Here is a 22,340-nt window from a genome sequence, read left to right on the forward strand (position 1 = left end):
CGCCGCCGCTCCCCTCCCCCCCTCCGCAGCCGGCCGGCGGAAGGACAAATAGTCCTCGCCGCATTGTTCGGCTCCGCGCAACTTTCGGCCGCCGCGGCGGGGAGCGGGGCCGCCCCGGGCCGATGGGCGGAGGGGGCCGGCCCCGCCGAGGGGTGGCAGTGCGCGGCGGGGCCGGGCCGGGCGGGCACGGCCAACTCCGGGCCCCCGCCTCGCCCTCCCCGGGGAAGCGACGCTGGGGGCGGCCCGCGCCCCGCGCGCCCCGAGGCGCCGCCGCGTTGCTCGCACGGCTCCGCCGCGGGGTTCGCGGAGCCCTGCGGCGCCGGGGCGGCTCCGCCCGAGGGAGCCGCTGGCGGGGCGGGGGCGGCGCGGGTGCCGCTCGGCGGCCCTTGCCCCGCCGCCCGCCCTGCCCTGCCCGGGGGGCGCCGGCCCCGCCAGCCCGCGGAGCGGCCTTGGTCCCCGGCCGCCGTCAGGGCCCCGCTGTGCAGGGCCTGGCCCCGCCGCGGCGAGCGGGGACGGGAGAGGCCACTTCCCCGGGGCCCTCCCGCCGCGATTTCTCCGTTTCATCGCCCCCCCCCCCCCGTCAACTTTCTGCTTTTCTAAGAATTTCTCCCGTGAAGATCGTCCCTTAGGGTGAGCTGAAGCCTTTGCCTGCCTCCCGCTTAGCCAGGAGTACCTGGAGCGAACGTTTTGTCAGGAGCAGTAACGAGCGCGGCTGCCAGCGCTCCCACAGCAGCGGGTTTTGACTTCACAGCAGCCAGCCTGCGCGCTCTCTCCGGGCCTGTCGCGGGTGACACCGCTGGGTGAGGGCTTTCACCACCATAGCCTCCTGCGAATGTTCCGAATCTTTCCTATTGTAGAATACGTTACATAACCTATGTGTTACATAATTTTAATTACCACGAGGTAAATGGAGCAGGCAGCAAGCGAGGCAGCAAATTCAGTTATCTGTAAGATGGGCTGTCCCGATAACAGCGAGCGCTGCGCAATCGTGAGGCTCGGTCGTACGAATCTAGCTGTAAGCTCATTTACAGGATGCTTTTCCGAAGTCTGCTCTGGAAGAAAGAGCTGTAGGAAGAACGCGGTGCCTTCCCAAGAGCTTAATCCAAAAGTTTCAGGCATGACAACAAAAATCTTTTAATTATTTTTTTATTGGCTTGAGTCAGATTCCAGGTGACCCCAGGAACAAGACAGTGAGAAAATGGAATTGCTTTGTCCGTGCTAGTTGCAGGAAATAAGGTTGTGTTCTCCTTGTTGCTGACTCCAAATGAGCATTGCTGCCTGTACTGTAAAGTCCGCTGGAAGCAGTAGAAAGGATTGAGTGGCTTAGATGGGGGTGGGAATTTGTCAAAAAAAAAAAAAAAAAAAACCCAGACAAACAAAAAACCCAACCAAACTGGAGCAGGAAAGGAGGTTTGCTGACTTCTCTCCAGGGCTATGGGTGTGCTGAGCAACAGCATTTGTCATGGATAAATTGGTGGCTGTGGATCCAGGCTGAGCACATACGTGTTGATGTAAAGGACCCATTCCAGTGAAAACTCCATCCTGGGTCAAATGCTCTGTCAGGGAACACCCTAGGAGCTCTGGGTCTGGGTGGTGGGAGTGAATTAATTCGGCGTGTGTAGATTTAAGAATAAATAAACCAAAAGGAGACATGCAAGCTTAATGATTTTATTCACGCAGGCATGATCCATTAAATAGTAACACAGAATACATTTTCTCACATCCCTGAATGCACAACAGCTGTCTGCTGTATCAAGTATTTTTCCTTTAAGGAGTGGGTGGAAAGCAATTCATGAAGGCTGTGGAAACAGCGTATGACTGCAATTATTTTCAGGGGTTTGTGCTCAAGTGATTTGGTTTTTATACTCCTCTTAATTTTTTTTTTTTTTTTTTTTATGTCCTGTATGTAATTCTTCATTTTCATGGTCATGTTGAAGCATGCGGAAGAATGTTGCCATCGCCATCTGGCAACTGGCAATTCCCTGATTGCTCTGGTTGGTAGCTGACCATATTGATGTTGGTAGATCAGCTGTCAGGGCTGTTACCATATTTACAGTTGCGTTGCGTGCTCTGTCAGAGTTCACTGATGACTTCATGTGCATGGGTTTACCTGCCTATTAACTTGCACTGCTCCACAATAGACCTAAGACTTCTCTAAGGAAAGGGTATTTATCCACAAGACTAATAAACTCATTTATCTCCATGGAAAATTCACCAAAGAGACTATGATTTGGAAAGCATCTTCAGGACTTCAGCCCTGATTGCTGGGGTCCTTGCTCACAAAATCACTAGCAAAATGATTGGTGTTTATGATTGCTCCTCTCTTTCTGTGCTGTCCACCTGATCCGTGGATCCCTAGGAAGAGAAGACCTTTTCTTTTTAAAGAAGTGAAAGAAAAAAGGGTGTAACAGTTGCAGAAGACAGTAGCATTTCAGCCTTCTATGTAATGTACAAGGAAGGTACTGTTGTGTCACAGCAAAGTTTGAAGTTTTTCATTTTTGTATGATTTGTGTAGTACGTTTGCCACATTTGTAAGGAAGGAACCATAGCTAGGGATTGAAGCAGGAATGAAACTGGAAGTATTTTCTTTGTTGCAAACAGAAAACTGTTGTAATTGTCCGAACCAGGTTTCAGATACCTATTTCTTCAAATGTTTTAAAATGTTTATGAAGGCTTACTCAGTCATATTTTCTCATAAAGATCTCTAAATAGCTAAAAGCGGAGAGTTTGGTTTGGATTTTTTTGTTTTGTTTTGGTTTTGTTTTATTTTTAAATGTGGACCACATTGTTTTCTGTTTCATTTTCTGTGTATGACTGTGACAGGATAAGGATATGCAATGCATTTTTTTGAAACTCCTGTCTTTGCAGTGAAGAGGAAGAATTTATAGGGAGCAGCAGAGATGAAAGCATACTAAGTAAGTAGCAGCTTCAGAAAGGGGTCGGAGATTCTGAGATTAGGTGAAAGATGATATTGCATGGACATAGAATATCGTGCCTCGATGTTTCGAGTGTATGTGTTAATTCTGATCAGTGTTAAATGAAGAGGGGTTAAAAAACTGGATAGGTTAAAGATTCGAAATCTGACCAATGCAGCTGATGATGTATTCAGGAAACACAAGGTTAAATCTCTTTTTAGAATTTTATTGTAATGCAGGATGTGATAGTTACTGATCTCTTTCACAACAGTTTTAGTCAAGCTACCTGCATGAGTTTCTTTTGAAATTTCTGAATTGGCCAACTCGTGACAATTTTGGCTCCCCAGAGCAATCTCCTTTAGGTCAGACTCCCAGTATAGTTTAGGCCAAAGCATACCTTCCCCGAGGCCTTGAGTAGTGGCTAAGTTGTCCGGCATAATTTCTGGAAACTTCATTTATGTTCTGGTTATTTTTCTACAGGTGCCTGGAAATGAGGCTTTTCGAAGAGGACAGTCAACACATAGAGATGTAATGCGGAAGAATGGCTGCTATGATGTGACTTTTGGTAATGAGGGTGCTTACTGCCAGCATCTGCATGAGAAAGTGATATGTCATTGTGGACCAAATGGAATATCTCGCGGTATTTTGTGTTATCATTAAACCCTGTGTCATGGGTTATGTGGGTATAGCATCTTCCACTCAAAGTTTCTAGCTTCAAATGAAAGCCTACGAATGTGAACCTTAAAACCTTAGGCCAGAGGGCAAAGAAGAAGTTTTGTATTTGAAGTTAAGTTTTAATTTTAATACAATTACACATCAGTACAAATAATTGTTAGCGTTATTGCTTCCGGCGCCTTTAGATCTAGTCAGTTTTCTAATCGATGCTTATCAGTGTTGCAGCTGTACTAACTGTTACCGAGTACCAAAACTGGTTAAAAAGTAACGCTTCAAGAGAACCAGTATTTTCACAGTCTGTAAACAGGGGAATCTTCCTTGTAACTAAAGTGCGTTGAAGGCCATTCCTCACGAAATGTAGAATGATCTCTGTCAGTGGGTGCTTTCCTCTAAAGCGAAGTATTCTTTCTACATCAAAGGGCAAAAGTACGTGTTTATGTCCCTCAGGGGCACAGGGAATGGAAGTCATTGTGTTGGTATTTTAATACAAATTGCTTCCTGCATTTCTAAGTGGCAAATATATGAATATTCATAGAATCACAAGGCCAGATGATCATCCAGTACGCGGCATATACGGGAGAAAAAACCGGAGGAGAATGTTTTAAGGCTCCAGAGTCTGCAGTTTGCCTTTGCCTGGGGGTGGTAAGTTTGGTCTCACCCTCCCCTTCCTCCGGAAGATGTCACAGTCGGGAGCCGGGGGTGGGAAGGGTTGAGTTGGAAGGGACGGGCGCGGGGCTGGAGAGCCCTCTGTGCCGCCTGCTGCTTCCCAAACCGGGGGGGTGCCCAGCAGCAGCCCGTGAGGGAGGAACGCTCCTCCGGGCAGCGCGCCTTTCCTCACGGCGCTCGCTGTCCCCCCGGCGCGTTTTAGGCTCTCCGGGATTTGAAGTATCCTTTTGCATTGTCCCTGTGGCTTCTCAGTCCCCTTGCTCCACAGGCGCAACGCGCCGGCAGCTGCAGGGATGATGAGTTTTCAGGTCTCGCTTTGGGGACGGGGGGGCGGGGGGCGGCCCCGGGTAGCCGGGGCGGGCGGCGCGGGCCGGCCCGGGCGGTGGCGCGCGGGGGCCACCGGGGGGCTCTGCAGGCTCGGGAGCCGCGCGCGCGCGCGCCCGCGCGCCGGCGCGCGCCGGGCGGCGCAGCGGCGCCGCGCTCCCGGGCGCCAGCGGGAGAAGCCGGGCGCCGCCTGGGCCGCGACGCCGGCGGATCGGGGCGGCTCACGGAGGCGGAATAAACTTCCCGGCAGGACAGGGCCGGCGGTGCTGCTCCGCGAGGAAGGAGGTGGAGCGCAGAAGAGTTGATTTGGCCGCAGCGGTGGCAGGACCCCGACGAGGGTGCGGGTTCTTCGCGCGCTGCTCCCCGTTCCTGCGCGGAAACCCTTGGGCTGATTCACCTTTGGCATCGCCCCTTTCGGAGCACGGCGGCGTCTGTTCGAATGCGTGTTCTTGCGTTAACATACACATCTCTACGCTTTGACATGTTACGGTTCTAATTGTATGTATTTAAGAGGAAGCTGCCGACGAACGCTTAAGGCTCGGTGTAATTCATACGCAATTTTATTTTGCGAAGTCAGACTGTATATTGATATATTAAAAGTGTTTAGTCGTATTTTAGGGTATGTGAATTCAGGGTGAGTGTGCTAATTGGGTCCGCGGGGGCAGGCGCATTGCTCTCCGCACTGCGCGTCGAGGTTAGTGCTGGCGGTCGGGATGAGCTGGGGGGGGGCCCGTTGCGGTGTCCCCAGGCGGGTCGGGGGCCGATGGGTCCCGCTTCTCCCCGCGCCGCCGCCACCCCCTCCCGGGCTCCTGCGCGGCGGTGCGGGCGTCCCCCCGGGCCCGGCCCGGGCCCCGCCGCCATCCCCCCGGCCGCTACCCACCCCCCCGCTGCCAGGGCGTCCCGGCGCTGCGCCCGGGGGCTCGGCGGGTGCCGGGGCGGCTCCAAGGGCCGCCCGTGGGGCCGCCGCCAGCGCGGCAGCGCCTCCCACCCGCCCCCGGCCGGTAGCGGCGCGGCGCGTCAAGGGTTAAGGCCGTGGCGGCGCTCGGCGCGGAGGGATACGGAGCCGGAGCCGTGAACGTGGTGCTGAGGCTCTGTAAGCAAAAAAATGTCTGCCTGAGGGAAACCCACAAGTTCCTTCCAGCGGGGGGGGAGCGCTCGGCTCGTCGCCTCCCACCCAGCCCGCGGCCCGCCCGCCGCCGCCGGCCCGGCCCTGGTCACCGGAGCGTACGGGGGGCAGCAGGTAAGTGCGGGCGGCGAGGGGCCGGGAGAAGTTGGGAGAGAGCGGTGGGGGGAGGGAAGCGGCGGCCGGGCGCGCTCAGGGGCAGAGGCGGCGGCGAGGGGCGGCGGGGTCCGCGGCCGGGCAGCAGCGGGGCTGCCCGGGGGCCGCCGCGGGGGCGGCGGGGAGGCCGCGGAGGAGGAGGAGGCGCCGCCGGCGAGCCCGAGGGGCGGCAGCCGCGGCCGGCCGGCCCGAGCGGCGGGGCGGCGTGCGGCGTTGCCGGGGTCTCCGCCGGCGGCGGGGCCCGGACCGCGGGCGGGCTGCGGCGCCCGGCCCCGGGCAGCAGCGAGTCCCCGCGGGCGGCGTCCGGGGCGCGCGCCGCCCGCCGCGCGGCTCCCAGCGCTCATAAAGGACCGCGGCGGCGGCAGCGCGGGCCCGGCGCGCCGGGCGGCTCCGAAACTTGGAGGGGAGCGGGGCTGCGGCGGCGCCCCCGCCGCTCCCCCGGGGCGCCCGCCGGGCACAAGGGAAGGCGCGGACCCCGCCGCCCCTCCTTCCCGCCCCCACCCCCCCCCCGCGCGCGCGCGCGCGCCCCCCCCCCGCCGCACGCGCATTCCACCTCGCACCCCCCCCGCCCGCCCGGCGGCGGCGCGCGCGCGCGCCCGGCCCCGTGCCGCGTGTGCGCGTGCGGTGCGCGGGGGCGGCTCCCGCCCCGCCGCGGTCCCGGGCGCGGAGCGGCGGGGGCGGGGAGAGCGGCCGGCGGGGGAGAGCGGCCGGCGGTAACGCCGGGGCAGAGATGGCTGTGCTGAGGCGCACCCGGCCCCGCTGGCCGGCCCCATTGTTGCAGGGAGCGTGACTCGCTCCGTCTCTCGCTCGTTCCCCGGACTTGGCTGGGCCCCGGCTGTCGGTTCGCTTTCGCTTGCCTGGGGGGGAACCTAATTCCTGGCGGCGGCGGCGGCGGCCCCGCTGCGGCGTGCCCGTGCCTTGCTCGAGCTGGGGGAGAAGAGGAATGAGGGAGAGAAGAGAGCCTGAGGAAACTTAAGGAGAGTTGGTTAGTTCGGGAAGCGGCCGCCGATTCCGGCGGCCCGGCCGGTAGAGGAGGGCTCCCCTGGGATCCCTCTGCCCCCGCCACAGGGGTGCGGGGACCAGAGGCCCTTCTTCGCTAGGGGCCGGGTTCCCGCTGTCGGGGGTCGGCACCAGCCCCGTGGTGAAGCAGTCCCTGTGCCTCTCTCCCTGTGCCCTCGAAGGTGATCGGAGGAGCAGAGGAAGATGAATTCCCAGCAGCAGAGGATGGCCGCTATAGGAACTGACAAGGAACTGAGCGACTTGCTGGACTTCAGTGCGGTAGGCTCTTCTCCGAGGTCCTCTCGTGACTTCTGCGTGGTAAAGCGAGCTGAGGGCTAGGGGCTCACTAAGGGCTAGGGGCTCGCTAGAGCGAGCTGAGGGCTAGGGGCTCGCTAAGGGCTAGGGGCTCGCTAAGGGCTAGGGGCTCGCTAGAGCGAGCTGAGGGCTAGGGGCTTGCTAAGGGCTAGGGGCTCGCTAGAGCGAGCTGAGGGCTAGGGGCTCGCTAAGGGCTAGGGGCTCGCTAGAGCGAGCCGAGGGCTAGGGACTCGCTAAGGGCTAGGGGCTCGCTAGAGCGAGCTGAGGGCTAGGGGCTCGCTAAGGGCTAGGGGCTCGCTAAAGCGAGCTGAGGAGTAGGGGCAGCAGCATGCAGGGCTCGGCTGGGTCCGTCTCGGCCAAGTTGGACACCTGAACTTTGATGTAATGTCTAGACTTCCAGATTTAATACTGTAATACCAGCTGGGTCAATTGGTTTAACTGGTTAAAATCAGGCTGACCCGGTGATGGCATAATCTAACAATTAACGTTTGTTAAGCTGGCGTGTGGCACTGGTGCTTTGGATGCCACCCCCCCCCCCCCCCTTTTTTTTAAAAAAAAACAACAAAAAAATTAATGCCCGTAAGTAACAGAGCTTATTCATTGATAGTTCTTACAGTAGTTTTAGCTTAGAAAATTACAGGTATTTTCTGTGTGAAACTTTTAACAGATTTCAAAAAGGTGCTTGATTTATAAACACAATAGAAAACTACTGCCTCTCAAAAGCTGTCCTTATCTAGTGACTTTAAACTCACAGATCAATAAGAAATATATTTCGAGTAGCAAAATTTAACATATATAACTATTTTAAATTGCAATAATAGTAGTAGGTTTCCTTTTACTTTTATTTTTTTAAGTTGATTGTGTTCATGTAGAAAAGAAATTTTAGTGGTATTAATAAGCTGCAAGGAGTACTTTAGCTTATTGGTTTTATGGGTCTAAACACGCATCTTACATTCTGTTTATTTTTTAACAGAAAAAAGAATCAAATAATTGTTCCCTAGTAACTTTTTTTAAAGTTTACATTAATAATTTAACACAGAGTTTCAAAGCCAATTTAAATGCATCTTTTCTTTCTTGTTTTGCAGATGTTTTCCCCACCTGTTAATAGTGGGAAAACCAGACCAACTACGCTAGGAAGCAGCCAGTTCAGTGGATCAGGTAGGATGCATCCGAGATACATAAAGTTCATGTAACTAGGTCTTGATGTTTTAGCTTAGTCTTCATGTGCTCGAAGTATGGTAATCTTTCAGAAGTATGGTAATCTTTCATTTGTACACATTCTCATAAGATATTCAGATTAATTAAAGATGTACTGTTTTGATCCGACTTTATAACACATTTTGTGAACTTTAACCACGGTTTTCCTCTATATACGTTAGACTACTTGTCCCAGTACAGTGAAGTGTTAAAGTATCCCTAGTCATACTGACATGCAAGTTATCTGTTTTTCTGTCATGTTAAAAATGAATGGCTGCTTTGTTTTTGTCTGATAAAATCAAACTTACCTGTTCAGTTGAAGTATTTCCTAGCCCCTGTATGAAAGGGGAAAACACTTAAGTAAGATGCCAAATAATGAAAATCTACTGACTCAAGGATATATTTTAAAATGCAGTTCTTAAGGAAAATATAAGACTAATACAATTTTCTAGTACTGCGTAGTTCTCAAAGTCTTGATGAATAGAATTCTCTCGTGTTGAACCTTTATCAATGCATCTGGAAAACCAGTAACTGTATTTGCATGTTGCATGTGTTTTGTGGCTTCAATGTCTTTTTCATTGAGGTCCACCTAATGGCTGTTTTCAGAGACTTTTCACCGAAGCCTGTAATAGGAAAGAAGTGCAATTTTTAACAGATACTTTGTATCATTCTTGTAGAGGGTATATTTATTACTACTGTCAAAAGAGAAACTAAAGTAACTTTTTGATAACATGTTCTTTTTTATGTATGCTTATTTTCTGTGAATACAGTGAAGTCATATTTTTGGTTTTATGAATACAACAAAGTGATGTTTGTGTTTTTAGTTAAGTTTAATGAAAATAAATTTTTAGAATGCCAGGAGAGGAGTGAAGTAGTTGCTTGGAGTCGTGCAGTAACATCGCCTGTTTGCTTTTTACATTGTCAGAGCTGTTACTTTGAGAGGCCAAATGACACCTTGCATTATAGTGACACTTTAGAATTTTTGTTTTTAAAAGCATCTTAAAACTTCTGAATGGTATGATTTTGCAAACTCTCCAGAGACTATCTCCCATATTTAATTTAATGAAAATATGTAGCAAATATTGTAACATACCTGAAGAAGCATTTCTACTTTTTCTCTCCTAAAATATGTAAGTGGTTTTGTCTTGCTCTTTGAAAGTATGTCAAGTTTAAAATATTGGCAATAGTAAGACAGCAAATCCGTATACAATGTAGTTTACATTTTTTCTTTTAATACAAACATTCAAGACAGTTGTTTCTCGAAAGCTTGTTTTAAAAGACATTCAGGCAACTAAAACTTATTGTGGGGACCACAACCTGAGCATCTCGTCCCCCTTTCCCCTTGCTTTTCCTGAATGAGTAGAATAATTTTCTGTTGAATAATAAAGCCTTCATTTTTAGTTTAGCTCTTAGATGAGTCTTAGGTAATGTGGCTTGCCTTATTTGTAGGTAATGTTTCCCCTTCTTTCCTTGGATGACTCAGAAAAAGGGAGAATGCCAGAATACTTAGTTTTTTGAGAGAAACAGTGTTATTGACTCCTTGAATTTCTTTACCAATATGGTATATCATCACATAGATACCAATCATGAGCAGTACACTGCAGATGTCAAACAAGCTACAACCTCAACTGAATGCCCCTTGGAAATGATAATGGTATATAGTTGTGTGTTTTAGTTCAAAACACTTCTAGTTTTAGAGATTTACTGGTTAGTGGGATTATATGCCCTAATTCTTGTGACGTTACGACCTAAACCTTGACCCAGGGGGATTACTTTGCAGGAGCGAGAGGTCACGAATTTCTATATTAATTGTGTTCTGAGTCAGCGTTAACTGTTGTAGAAAGACTATGTTAAGATCATTGACGAAGTATAGACATTTCATTTCTAGCACTCTGATTTAATTGTGATCTGGCTTTAATTTCAAGAGTTTTGTAAATTCTAGGACAAACAACATTTGAAAGCTGTTTTTTTTTTTTTCTTTAAACTGCTAGAGGCCACTTTTTGAAGAGAAACATGAAAAGAGGAGGTATTTGTTCCTTTGAGCTATCTAGTACTGAAAAGCACAGTATACACAGATTTCTGAAAAGTACTTTTTAATTTTTTTCTTTGAATACGGAATGATGCTACCTCTTACAGAGACCTTCTGTGATTTTGATGGCAGTTACAGAAGTGAAGTTTGCTTTGGTGTCTTTCTCATTAAACTCGGTTCTTTCATTTTTCTGATGTCCTTACAAGCATACTAAAGGAAATGGTTTTCCCTTTCTTAGCTGGAATAAGAATGTGTTTATTTTCTGTTATTATAGAGCCCCCTTTTTCTCATTTAAACTTAAAATAAACAAACCCATCTGAAAACACCTTTCCTGCCCCCCCTCAACCTATCAGTGATTTGAGATGCAGCCTAGTGGCCCTCATTAAGTAGGTGAAAATCAATTGCTTGCCTGCATGGCTCTTAAACTGTATACTTCCGGGAAATCTGATTTAGAAGGAAGCAATGCTCATGGTGCATTTTCCTTGCCACCCCTGAGGCGCCCAGTTTAAAATGACAAATTAGTTGCTGTTCAAGGATGGTTAAGTTCTGTTTGTTTTTCAGGTGTGGCTTTGTGAAGTGTTGGAAATACTACAGTGTATGTTATTAATTCCGATGTAACAAGCTTGATCTGATATAATTCTGCAATATTTCTGTTGATCATGCTGTAAAAATATATGTGTAACTGGGTTGCATAAATGAAACGGGTAATATGACTGATACCTATAATTTGTAAGAAAATACTGTCCAGGATTAACATATGAACATTGCATTTTGATTAAACGGTAGCTAAGTCTGGTGTTGGGGCAGGCTTGCTTTCTACAGGTCAATCAGTTATGAATGAAAGCTGCAGATGAAATAAGTGAACTAATCTGATATATCATAGTAACTTACGACAGTAAGTCGTGTAGGCTGCTGATAAAGTCAAATAACTTGGTCAGACTACTGGTGAAAACAAATATATTGGAAAAGTAATCTGATATGTAAGTCAGTGAGTTAAGCCACAAAATATTCCTTGTCATACCTGTTGTAACTACCTCTTGTTTAAAAAGGAACTTCCCATTCTTTACTCCTCCAAAACCAACTTGTGAAGGTAAAGCCATTTCTGACTTAGAAATGGTAGAAAAGGCAAAGGTCAGAGATGCTCTATTGGGCTTTTTAATCAGGTTTTTTTTTCAGATTTTGTTTAAAATTAAAATTTTCTGTGTTGCTACTATCATTAATAGCAGTGTTTATGATTTACAGTGAAATTTTGCTTTGTCTTGCTCTTGTTAAAACCACAAAATGTATGCCAGTACAAACCTGGATGGTTACCCATTTTGCCCAATGCCCTTTATTTATTACAGTAACTCCGTTAAAATTCAGTCACAATATTCAGGTGCCTGCCATAGGCAATAATAGAGCAGTTTTCCTACTAGTAGTTTCCCAGTAGGTTTGATCTCAATTTCAGTTTTTCCTGTGATTGAAATTTTTTAATCTCTGGTGTGGTACCCTAAAATAAAACCCTTTCTTTTTCTTGCGCAAAGAACTTCTTAGATGTTAAAGAAGAATATATGCGAGACAGTATTTTCCTATGTGGCCTACTACCTTCAATTTTTGTAGCCTCCTCATTGTAGCAATAGCATTATTTTTGCATGTGGCTGTGCTTGGGCATATGCAAGGTATCAGTCAAAAACCTGAAGTAAGATAATGTGAATGTCTGAATGTATCCGTTTAGATACGGGGCAACCCCTGATATCAGTACAGGTTGGGGGATGAAGAGATTGAGAGCAGCCCTGCAGAGAAGGACTGGGGGGTACTGGTGGATGAAAAGCTGGACATGAGCCGGCAATGTGCACTTGCAGCCCAGAAAGCCAACCGAATCCTGGGCTGCATCAAAAGAAGCGTGGCCAGCAGGTCGAGGGAGGTGATTCTGCCCCTCTGCTCTGCTCTGCTCTGGTGAGACCTCACCTGGAGTACTGCGTCCAGCTCTGGGGCCCTCAGCACAAGAAGGACATGGACCTGTTGGAGCGGGTCCAGAGGAGGGCCACAAAAATGGTCCGAGGGCTGGAGCACCTCTCCTACAAGGACAGGCTGAGAGAGTTGGGGTTGTTCAGCCTGGAGAAGAGAAGGCTGTGGGGAGACCTGATTGCGGCCTTTCAGTACTTAAAGGGGGCCTACAGGAAAGATGGGGAGAATTTTTAATAAGGCCTGTTGTGACAGGACAAGGAATAATGGATTTAAACTAAAGAAGAATAGATTTAGACTAGACATAAGGAAGAAATTTTTCACAATGAGGGTGGTGAAGCACTGGCACAGGTTGCCCAGAGAGGCGGTGGAGGCCCCATCCCTGGAAACATTCCAGGTCAGGTTGGATGGGGCTCTGAGCAACCTGATCTGGTTAAAGCTGTCCCTGCTCACTGCAGGGGGGTTGGGCTAGATGGCCTCTAAAGGTCCCTTCCAACCCAAAGCATTCTATGATTCTATGAAATTCCTAGTACCTGCTCCTAATCCCCAAATTAAGGAGTTGATGAGAGGTCTCATGTAGTCACATAGTCTTGTCCTAGAATGTGTTAGGCCATGACAGACTCTTTTAAATAATTTAAAAAGAAAAGTGGAAGGCATATATTTCAGGAATTTGATCCGTATTTCTGGTTTTGTCACCCAAAATATGTTATGGTCTTGTGTGGTTTTGTTTGCTGTTCAAAAGGAGATAAGCTTGTGTGTTAAATGCCAGAAACCTAGGGTGGCCTGTTAAAATAAACATTAGGTCATGCAGCTATGTGGCTTTTTTATTATCTTTATTTTTAACATCTAGTTTGTTGTCTAGCTCCATTAAAAGTGAATCAGCAGACCTCGTAACCTGGTATTTCATCTTGGGTCTGAGGGATGCTAAATTCTGTCTTCTTCTGAAGAGCCTGGGAAGACTTGTAGAAGCCTCATGCTTGAAAGCAGAAAGGTATCTGTAGCTTCTTTCCCCTCTAGTTGGTAGGGGAGACCCATGGATTACCCTTCAAATGGACCAAATGCAAGTGAGATTAAGATCTTGGTCTGGATCCCTCACCTATTGCATTTAGAAACCTAGAAGGGTGATACAGTGCTAGTAAATAAACTTAGCAGCCTCTGTCTCACTATTGTTGTCTCTTTTTCCTCCTCCCCTTCCCTTGCCTTTGGAAAGATAAATTATGGGACACTTACTCCGTGAACAGTCTTGAAAAGTACAGCATATAAAAGGGCTAAGTAACTGCTTCCATATTCCTGTTTAAGAAAGAGGAGGAGAAAAAAAGTTGGACGAATAGAGGGAACTGATATCCCAACTTAAAAGCACACAGTCCCTCACAAGGTGTTTGTGGTCGCATGGATATTGAGGCTTTTTGTGTTTTGTTTGGTTTTTTTTTTTTTTAAATTAAAAAAAAAAAAAAGAAGAGGGAAAAAAGGGAAAGTTACTGGAACAGCTAGGTCTTATGAATCTAGCTTGGTGAGCAGATAAGTAGGTGTTAGTCCATTATTTATTGCCATTGGCGATGGTTTTGAAATGGCTGTTATTGCTTAAGGTGATGATATGAACCTCATGTCAATTGGTCAGAAATTCCTTACTGCCTTCCAAATAGCAAATTTTAGAATTTTTAGTAGCGTTTGGCTTGTCTTCTGTTTAGAGGTATACTTGACACTGTTAATAAAGGAAACTGTAACTTTTGCTGTATTGATACGTAGAAAGTATTCTTACAAAACGTTAATCTTGTATTTCCAGCAATTAGTTTTCCCTGGGTGAGAGCAGTGATGTGATCACTATGTTTACAAGCACAGCATCTAACCTCCAATCCCTATATAAATGCTACTGTCTCGCAATGCAAGGAAGATCTTTTGCAATGTTATTTCTGGGAGGCTTCGGAAGGTCTGGGGTCGCAGCAGTGCCTTGTCCTTTCCTGATGTGGATGGGGCACCTCCCACCATCACCCTCCACCTCAGCCAGTAGCCATTTGATCTGCCAAATTTTTCGGATCTACTGTAAGTGATGAAGAGTATCCAGGTGCTTTGGATAGTAGTCTTAATGGCATGTGGGAAGGAATATGATTTGAAATTGCCTGTTACTGTATTTTTGGATTTACCCAGAGAGCAGCGTTGATATAAATGTAAACACGAGGACTAAAGGTTTACGCTTCAGTGTGATTTTTCACCAAAAAGTGAAAGTGGGGGAAGAATCCTGGTAAGAGGCTGAGGAGAAATTGCAGGTTATCTGAGGAATTCCTTTTCTTTAATAGTTGTGTGTTCTTTAATGGCAGCTGAAGTTGTACTCGGTCCTTTAATTACTGTAGAACTTTTATCATGTCTGCAGCTTTTGCTAAGGTTTGGGGTTTTTTTTGTTTTGTTTGTTTGTGGTCTTTTTTTGGTCTTTGGCAAGGGAATTTTATGTTAAAAGCTTGTCATTCATACCTACATGCCAAAGTTCCCCAACAGTCGCACAAAGAGGACTTAACCCCTTAGTCATTTTGCTGTCAAATTGGTATGGCAGCTGTTTGTCTCAGATAATTCTACTTTATCCATAGTTGAGCCTATAGATACTGTTATATGATTTCTGTTAATCTACTATATACTATACCATAAACTTGGTAAACTGTATTTTGTTTAAGTTGCTAAAGTATGGTGTAATTTTTCATGGTTGAAAATTGTGTACATTTATTTATGAACAGAGGGATGTTTAAGGCACTAATATGATACCATATCACTTAGTAACATTGGAATTTATGGAGACTTTTTAAAATTGAAAGATACGCATAAACTTGAGTAGTTTATTAGACCTCTTGAGCTGACTTGACTGCTGAGATGTGCTTCTTTTTTTTGGTACTCTAATGTTGAAGGATTATGTTTTTGGGGAGTAGCATTGAGCATTTTTAGAAGCTTTATAAAATTTCTTAAATTACCTATAGAGCCAGATGTGATATAATAAATAAGGCTTCTGTCTTAAATTTCCTTCAAAATAAATATTAATTTATCATATTTGAAAATTCAGTTTCAATAAATGACTTCACTGAATAAAGTATGTTCTCTAAAAAGCTTTTTCTGGAGGCATTGTCTAATTTAATGTGTTAGCGCTTCTTCAGAAGTACATAGCAAAACTTGATTAGTTTTGTATGTTCTCCTGTGAGGAAGTCACTAAATTTAAATAGTAAATAAAGAAATAAGAAAAGGCACTATTTTCTTCTGCATGTGAATTATTTGATGGAGATTGTTATTCAACATTCATAACTAACTTTAAATTGTGTGTACGCCTTAATAATTTTTTTGGGTTATTAAACATTGTGAGAAGAGGGGGGAAAGTATTATTTTAGTGCATAATTATCATGCTAAGGACAGGAAATGTGTTTTTAATCTTTATTTTTTTCTGTCTTAAGTAGTGATGGCCACTTCTTCAATTTGTTGGGTTTTTTATTAATATGAAAGTCTAGAAGTTCACCATTCTATTGTATACCTCAACCTGATGATGTGGAAGTACTTGTGGACTTTTAAAATACCACAATCCATTATTTACTAGTGGTTGTAGGGGCAAGTTTTTTTTTTTTTTTTTCTATTATGAGTCTAAGATGAGATAATGATAATTTTTTTTAATGTCTTGAATGAATGCCTTGTTTTCTTCATTTGTAAAACAAAGCTGCATTTGTAAACACAACGTTCAAAAACATAAAGGACATACTTTTTTGGTGAAGATGTTAACTGAATACCAAGAATGATCAGAAAGAGCAGCTTTTGTTATATTTAATAATATCTCACTGTCTTCAGAGGATAATCAGGCTAAAATGTACCCAATCAATCTTTAGGACTTTGTTAGATTCTTCTTGTATGCCAGGGATCTTTTTTTCTTTTTTTTTTTTTTTTTTTAAAGAAGGAGCTGAAATTGCTTTAAATAAAATAAACTTCATGTCCTTACCTATGTAGTACAGAAAAATCTCACTTGATCACATCAAAATAATTGTTGCTGGTGTTTTAAAGAAGTACTTGGAATGGGGGGTGGAAGAGGAAAAGGCTTGATAAAAAGGGTTTACTTTACAGCCCTGTTAGTAGGGTAATGCTCTCTAGGAATGCTAGTAAAACCTTAGTATAAAACTAAGTAAGGTTTGTCTTGGATGGGGAAGTTGTACACTTCCATATTAGTGCTATGGAAAACTTAAAAAACTGCTCCTGCTATAGAATTGCATTTAAAAAAGAGGGTAAAAGGTGTACGTTTCTGGTATTACACACAATTTCTCTCTATTGGTAAGTGGAAAATAGGTAGATATTTCTAACATATAGCTGACAGTTTTAAATTAATACATTTTTTTTCTGAAGTAAATTTTGTTTTTGCAGTGGACCTGATTCCTTGCTCCTGAAGTTCTACAGAGATTGCCTATATTGTTTTTTGTAAGCATGTGAGAGATTTACATTACACTTTTCAAGTCTGCTTTTTTTGGTATTGCAGACTTGTTTTTTTCTGTACCAGTTGTAGCTGCAAAAACGGTGGTATCTCTCTGTCTTTATCAGGTTGTTAGTTATGTGGAGTTCTAGTAATAAGTGGAACCACTTGCTTTCACTGTTCTACTTTGCATGAACAAAACTGCAGGAAGCTTTTTTTTATTCTGTGTGTGTGCCTTGTCTCTGAAGGAGCTCTTTGCTGATGAAGTTGAAGCAGTGGTAACACAGAGAAACTGAAGTTAGTCTGGGTCGGAGTTTTATATAGAAGTGTATTCTGAGCCTTGATTTGTGAAAATTACATTTTAGATGGTGAATTTTTTCCCCTTTTTAAATACAAAGATGAATAGGCAGACCTGATTGTTAGAAAAACATGCCTAGTAAACCAAAATCCAAATTCAGTCATTTCTAGTTGTGTACATTTTGCGGGTAAAATACCAATGAATATCAGACCATGAATGTGCGTGTTCTGTGTGTTAAATGAAATTGGGTTTAAACCAAAGCTTACTCTTAATTCGATATAAACAAGAACTTGGTCTGTAGCGTTACCTGCTGTCTGTATTTATTCTGTTTAGAGTATGACCAAAATATATTGCTGATTTTAATATGTATATCATTGTCTTTGGAGAGTAAATTGATTTATAGTCCTCCCGTCTTCTTCCATGTTCAGGTTTTATAGACAGAATCTTTAGTGTATTGAGTGGTTTCAAGTCTTACCTAAAATAAAAACGGAATGCGCATTGGTGTTTTTTGTATGTACTATCTGCATTTTTAATGTCTATCTAAATGTCCAAAATAAACTGGTTTTTTTACTTGAATGATACAATAAGAAGGGAACCAGACAGAAGATTTAGCAAAACATAAAACTTGCTGAGTGTGATTCATACCTATTTGTAATTTAAAATAACAGTGCTTTGCAAACTTGTTTTCTCTAGTTCTGTTGGAAAACATGTTTAAAGCCTAAAAGATATAGATAAGTCCATGATAAAGTCATTGACTTTTGCATTTTGCATGCTGCAGGGAGGTCTTATAACCAAATATCTCTTGAATTTTCTACTGTGTTGCATTAGTGTTAGTAGGATGCTGTGGAGATAAATATATTTCAGAAAATTCTAAAGTATTTTTAGTCTTCTGTAGGAGAATGGAATTCACTGTTTATATTTTTATTTTTTGTTTATTTGAATGCAAGATACTATTGTCTTGGTGTTATTCCAAGAGCTGTTGTGGCCATTGTGTGAAATGATTAAAGCAGACAGCTTTGCTTGTAGGACAAACATTTTTTTATATTGTGATGTTTCGATGATTTTCAATGTGACACCTATCCCGTTCCAGTTTCTTTATGCAGCAACTTCATGAGTCATAATCCTTGCAAAAGAACACAGCTTAAAATAATCACTGATTGTTTCTTTGCAATTCTGTTCACTGCCCACTGCAAATAAACAAGAGCAGAAATGACAATATCATTTAATCCTTTAATGTTTGCTTTTGACGTGCAAAATGTTCTCTTGTAATAAGAGAAGTAATCCATAAGGAGGGTAGCTGCTCTTTCATCTTCCTGAATGCTAAATGAAGCCAAGGCTTTTATGAAGAGATGGTGATTTAATGAAGATGACCGACTTTTGGAGTAATGAAAAGCTTTTGTATATTTCTAAAAACGGTGCGTGGTGCTTATTACTCCAGAGTTCAAATGGCTATATTTTGTAGTATGTCTTTGCAAGATTAGTGCTTGTGATGCTTAGATGCAAGGTGATTGAATGGTATGGTAGATCAGAATTTTTTCCCTTTGTTTGTTTTTATAAAAGAAATGTGTATCTCTGCCACTTTATGTGTATAAATGCATGTAATGTCTGACACGTCTGCTCTGTGTAATGCTTTTATTTTGGTAACCTTGAAAATATCTCTGATATCATATTCCCTTGCCAGAGGACAGTGGTAAGCACACAAAAAACAGAGTGTGAACTTTGTCAATATTACTTAAGGCAGGAACATATGAATTAGATATTTTTCTTGCAAGTACTTGTAAATGCTGAAATTTAAAAAGCTCCTCAACTCAACCCTTGCCCCCCACCAAAAAAAACCCCCAAACCTCTGAAAAACCCAAACCCCAGTAAAAACCCAAACAAACCAAACCCCCCATCTTTTTTTCCCTTTCAGTTTTTCATTTCATTAGTTTACTTGGAATATTTATTTAAATAATCTGTAATATTACTACTTGCAAAGCAAGCTAGATAGCACATGATACTTCAAAAGGAAGCAGAGGGGGGCTGTAGAGGATGGGAGACTATATCTTCTCCAGAACATACTCTCCCAACAGTCTTTCAGGCTTTCATGAATTGGTGAAAGGGCCTTTTATTTTTCCCTCTTTGTAAGTCAACCCCTTTAAAGTAGGAAGTAGTCAACTTCTATAAAAGTTAATTTAATCTTTTTTCTTCCACCAAGATTTTAAAGGAGGTTGTGATTCTTTACAAAGTTTCTACTTGTATGTTAGTCTTCAGTATATGAGCGCTGTACTGTACAACCAGAAGTAATCTTCAAGGTTGCTAAACTTTTAGGGTTGCCATGAACGTAAAGAACGCAATCGTGTTGCTACATTTCTCATTGTGTTGCAGGGAAGCTATATCTGACCGCCAGGGGCGAATGAACTTAGGTGAGCAACAACAGGCTGGTTTTTGTCTACTTTTTAAAAACTGTCTTGTAATGAAAGCGCAGAAATGAACATGTAACTTAAATTTCCTTCTTAGCCTTTTGATGGCTTGAATTACTGGCTAGTCCCTATGTAGTAGTATACAAACTCTTACAAGTATAAGAGTGAGATATATGGCACGGATGCTTAAAACTCTACATGTTAGGTGAATGAATTTCAAAACATGTCAAGGCTGTGCATTTGTGAATACACTTCTGTGTAGAAGGTGAAGCATTATAAGAGATTGCGCTTTTTCTTTTGAGTGATGCAGTAAGAACAGACTTTATATTTATGCATGTCCATTATACTCATTAAACCCACTTTATTTTCAAGATACTTGTTGAGTACTGAACAACGGCTTCAATCATCTGCTTATTTCTGTGTACTAACGCTTCCTTTTCCTTTTCCATGATCCTTTTCCATGATCCTGTTAGAGGAAATTGGGATCAGAGAAGAGGCAAATGCCTGCATATGGGAGATGCAGTGTAATGCAATTTATATTCTATGCTAATGTTTATATTCCTTTTGGCTTTGAATAGTCTATATTTGTTTTAGAAAGTGAATGGCATTTTTTTCTCCTAGATGCAGCTGTTTATTTGTAGGTAACCTAAGTGCCCTGTGAACTATCATCAGAAAAACCTGTTTTGTGCCTTATAATCCTGCAAGTGAAAACTGGTAGGTATATGACAATGTAACTTGTGCTGCAGTGAGGAATCAGTCGGAGTTTGGCCATCTCTCATGTATGTGTCATAGGTTGTCTCCGAACTGGATACTGGAGAACATGCTGTTGCCATAGCAATGAAAGTCCTTTTGAAGGCAGGATTCTTGGCAGAGCTGTTGCATCTCCTAAAGTGCTTGGTGCATTGATCTGAAAGTACCTTGTCAGTATTAGCACATAGCTGTAGTGAAAAGAGCGGGAAGTACAGGTTTCTTTAGAATACATGATTGTCTTTCTTTTTTCACAGCTAATTGTTGATTGAACTCCCTGTTCATAAAGCTACAGCTTTTTAAAATCTTATGCTGGGAACAATTCTTATATTTAACATACTTAGCTTGAATGCATATATATTGAGCTGTTGTAACAGCTAACTAGTGTTTATTGCAAAAGTATCACTGCATGACTTTCATAGTTTCCTACAGTACTTGTCCCTTGTAGTACTTCGAAAAATATATTTTTAGAGTTCCCTCCATGATTTTGGTTACTGCAAAACAGTTGTGAAAATACACTGCTTTATTTGTAATACTTTTCAACTTGATGTTTTCCTTTTTTCTAAGTGAAATGCCTGCCTTGCTCCCATATCATTTATATTGCAGAAGCCTAATTGTGACACTAACGGGGGAGAATCACTTGTGGGGATGTACAGTTCTGTATTTATTTGGAAAATATACCTTATGTAGGATCCCATTTTCAGCAAACATAACTAGATCTTTGTGTATAAATATTTCCTCCTCAGAGTGTGGTTTTGTTATAAAATTAAGAAAAGACTGTGAATCTCTTCTGTCCCATCAGGGTTTTGTTTTGTTTTTTTTTATGTGAGGTTTTCTTCCTCAAGATGAAGTGTAGGAGCTGAGAAGCAACTTGTATAGTGCAGATACTCTAGACAGCAGTAACACCATAACAGCATTTCTACATGTGCTGTGAGGATGGACTTGATTAATTTTTTCCTTATTTAAAAAGATCAAGCAATTTTTAAACTGAGAAATATAAAGAAAAAGTGAAAACTTTTCTAAGTCTTCAGGAGACAATTAATGTGATTAACACTGTACAGCATATTTTTTCATGAGGACTGGGATTTCCATTTAAGTGTTCCTTTTTTACTGAAAGACCCTCTAGAAGAGAAGAATTTTGCAGTTACCCACATAGCTTGCTCTATCCTTTGCAGCTTTTTATGTAACATAGTCTTTAGCTTTATCACTTTCTCTGAGATAGTAGATATAGATGAGAATTAAACACACACTTCATTCTTTTTTCTCTTTCCAAGTGAAGTTAAGGAAGAATGAAATAATTAATACTTTATTTGTACTTGAAAATAACTTTCTGCCTGCTGTAGCAGATGTGTGCATGTGCCATACTAGTGATCGTTAGCTTGGGTTTTGGTTTTGAATCCCTGCCCCCTCTTGCCCCTTTCTCAGAGTGGGAAAGAAGCATAGCTTCAGGTTGGCTTGGCCTTGGGAGGCATTACTGAGCTGCTGCTCTAAGCAGTTTAGACAGGACTTGTTACTTACAGTTTCTACATGTGTTGGTCTAACCTGGATAGACAAGTTGTGGTGTAAGTGACCTTGGCATGGTGGCCAGATCCTGTGCCAAGGAGAGGTCAGCATTGATTACACTGAGAGCGTGAACCAAGGGAGTTAGACTCTGCAAGGTGTCTGCTTCTTGTTGTTTTCCCTTTTTAAGCAAATTTAACACTGCATCAGCGGATGTGTACTGAAGCTCTCTAGCTATCCCTGGGAATGAACACAACATTAATAACCCAAGTTTCCTCTACCTGTTTTGCCAGTTGGTCTCAAATCATGTTTGGGGAAAAAGGGTCTTTCACGGCTCCAACAGGATTTCTATTTATGTGACCTTTTAGCCTTTGAGTCAATTAATACTGATTGAGTAGGCACTGGTTTTTGGGATTGTGGCAATAGGTTCACTGAAATACTTTGAGATAAGCTCATTGTGCTCTGCATGTTTTAAGTATGTATTAGTACTCGCCTGATTTTGTCAGGCTTTAGCAAAGATACCATTTGAAATGAGTTTAGTATGAGAAGTTAGGTATTTATCTTTTGAAATTCTAATTCTGAAAGAATTTTATACTTGGATGACTGATTCTAAAATGAAATCAGCAGCTT

The 22,340-nt window shown here is 43.7% G+C and overlaps 1 protein-coding gene and 1 long non-coding RNA gene across 7 annotated transcripts in view; both read left to right on the plus strand.

Moving 5' to 3' along the window:
- The first annotated feature begins 928 nt into the window (after nucleotides 1-928).
- Nucleotides 929-4,273, plus strand: LOC142593908 (uncharacterized). The gene is made up of 3 exons (XR_012831199.1): nucleotides 929-1,236; nucleotides 3,396-3,555; nucleotides 4,126-4,273. It is a non-coding gene; the product is annotated as an uncharacterized LOC142593908 (long non-coding RNA).
- A 2,723-nt stretch (nucleotides 4,274-6,996) lies between these two features.
- The window catches only part of TCF12 (transcription factor 12), a 177,216-nt gene continuing 161,872 nt past the window's right edge, over nucleotides 6,997-22,340 (plus strand). For 5 of the 6 annotated variants that reach the window (XM_075713956.1, XM_075713957.1, XM_075713959.1 and 2 more), the window contains exons 1-2: nucleotides 13,233-13,334; nucleotides 14,127-14,383. In XM_075713956.1, coding sequence (XP_075570071.1) covers nucleotides 14,167-14,383 — 217 coding nt within the window. In that variant the 5' untranslated portion in view covers nucleotides 13,233-13,334; nucleotides 14,127-14,166. Of the gene's footprint in view, nucleotides 7,138-8,258; nucleotides 8,332-13,232; nucleotides 13,335-14,126; nucleotides 14,384-22,340 lie in introns of those variants that run through there. The other variant, XM_075713958.1, reaches the window with a different exon arrangement.

The sequence above is a fragment of the Pelecanus crispus genome, chromosome 7 (assembly GCF_030463565.1).
Source record: "Pelecanus crispus isolate bPelCri1 chromosome 7, bPelCri1.pri, whole genome shotgun sequence".
In the NCBI taxonomy this organism is placed as follows: Eukaryota; Metazoa; Chordata; class Aves; order Pelecaniformes; family Pelecanidae; genus Pelecanus; species Pelecanus crispus.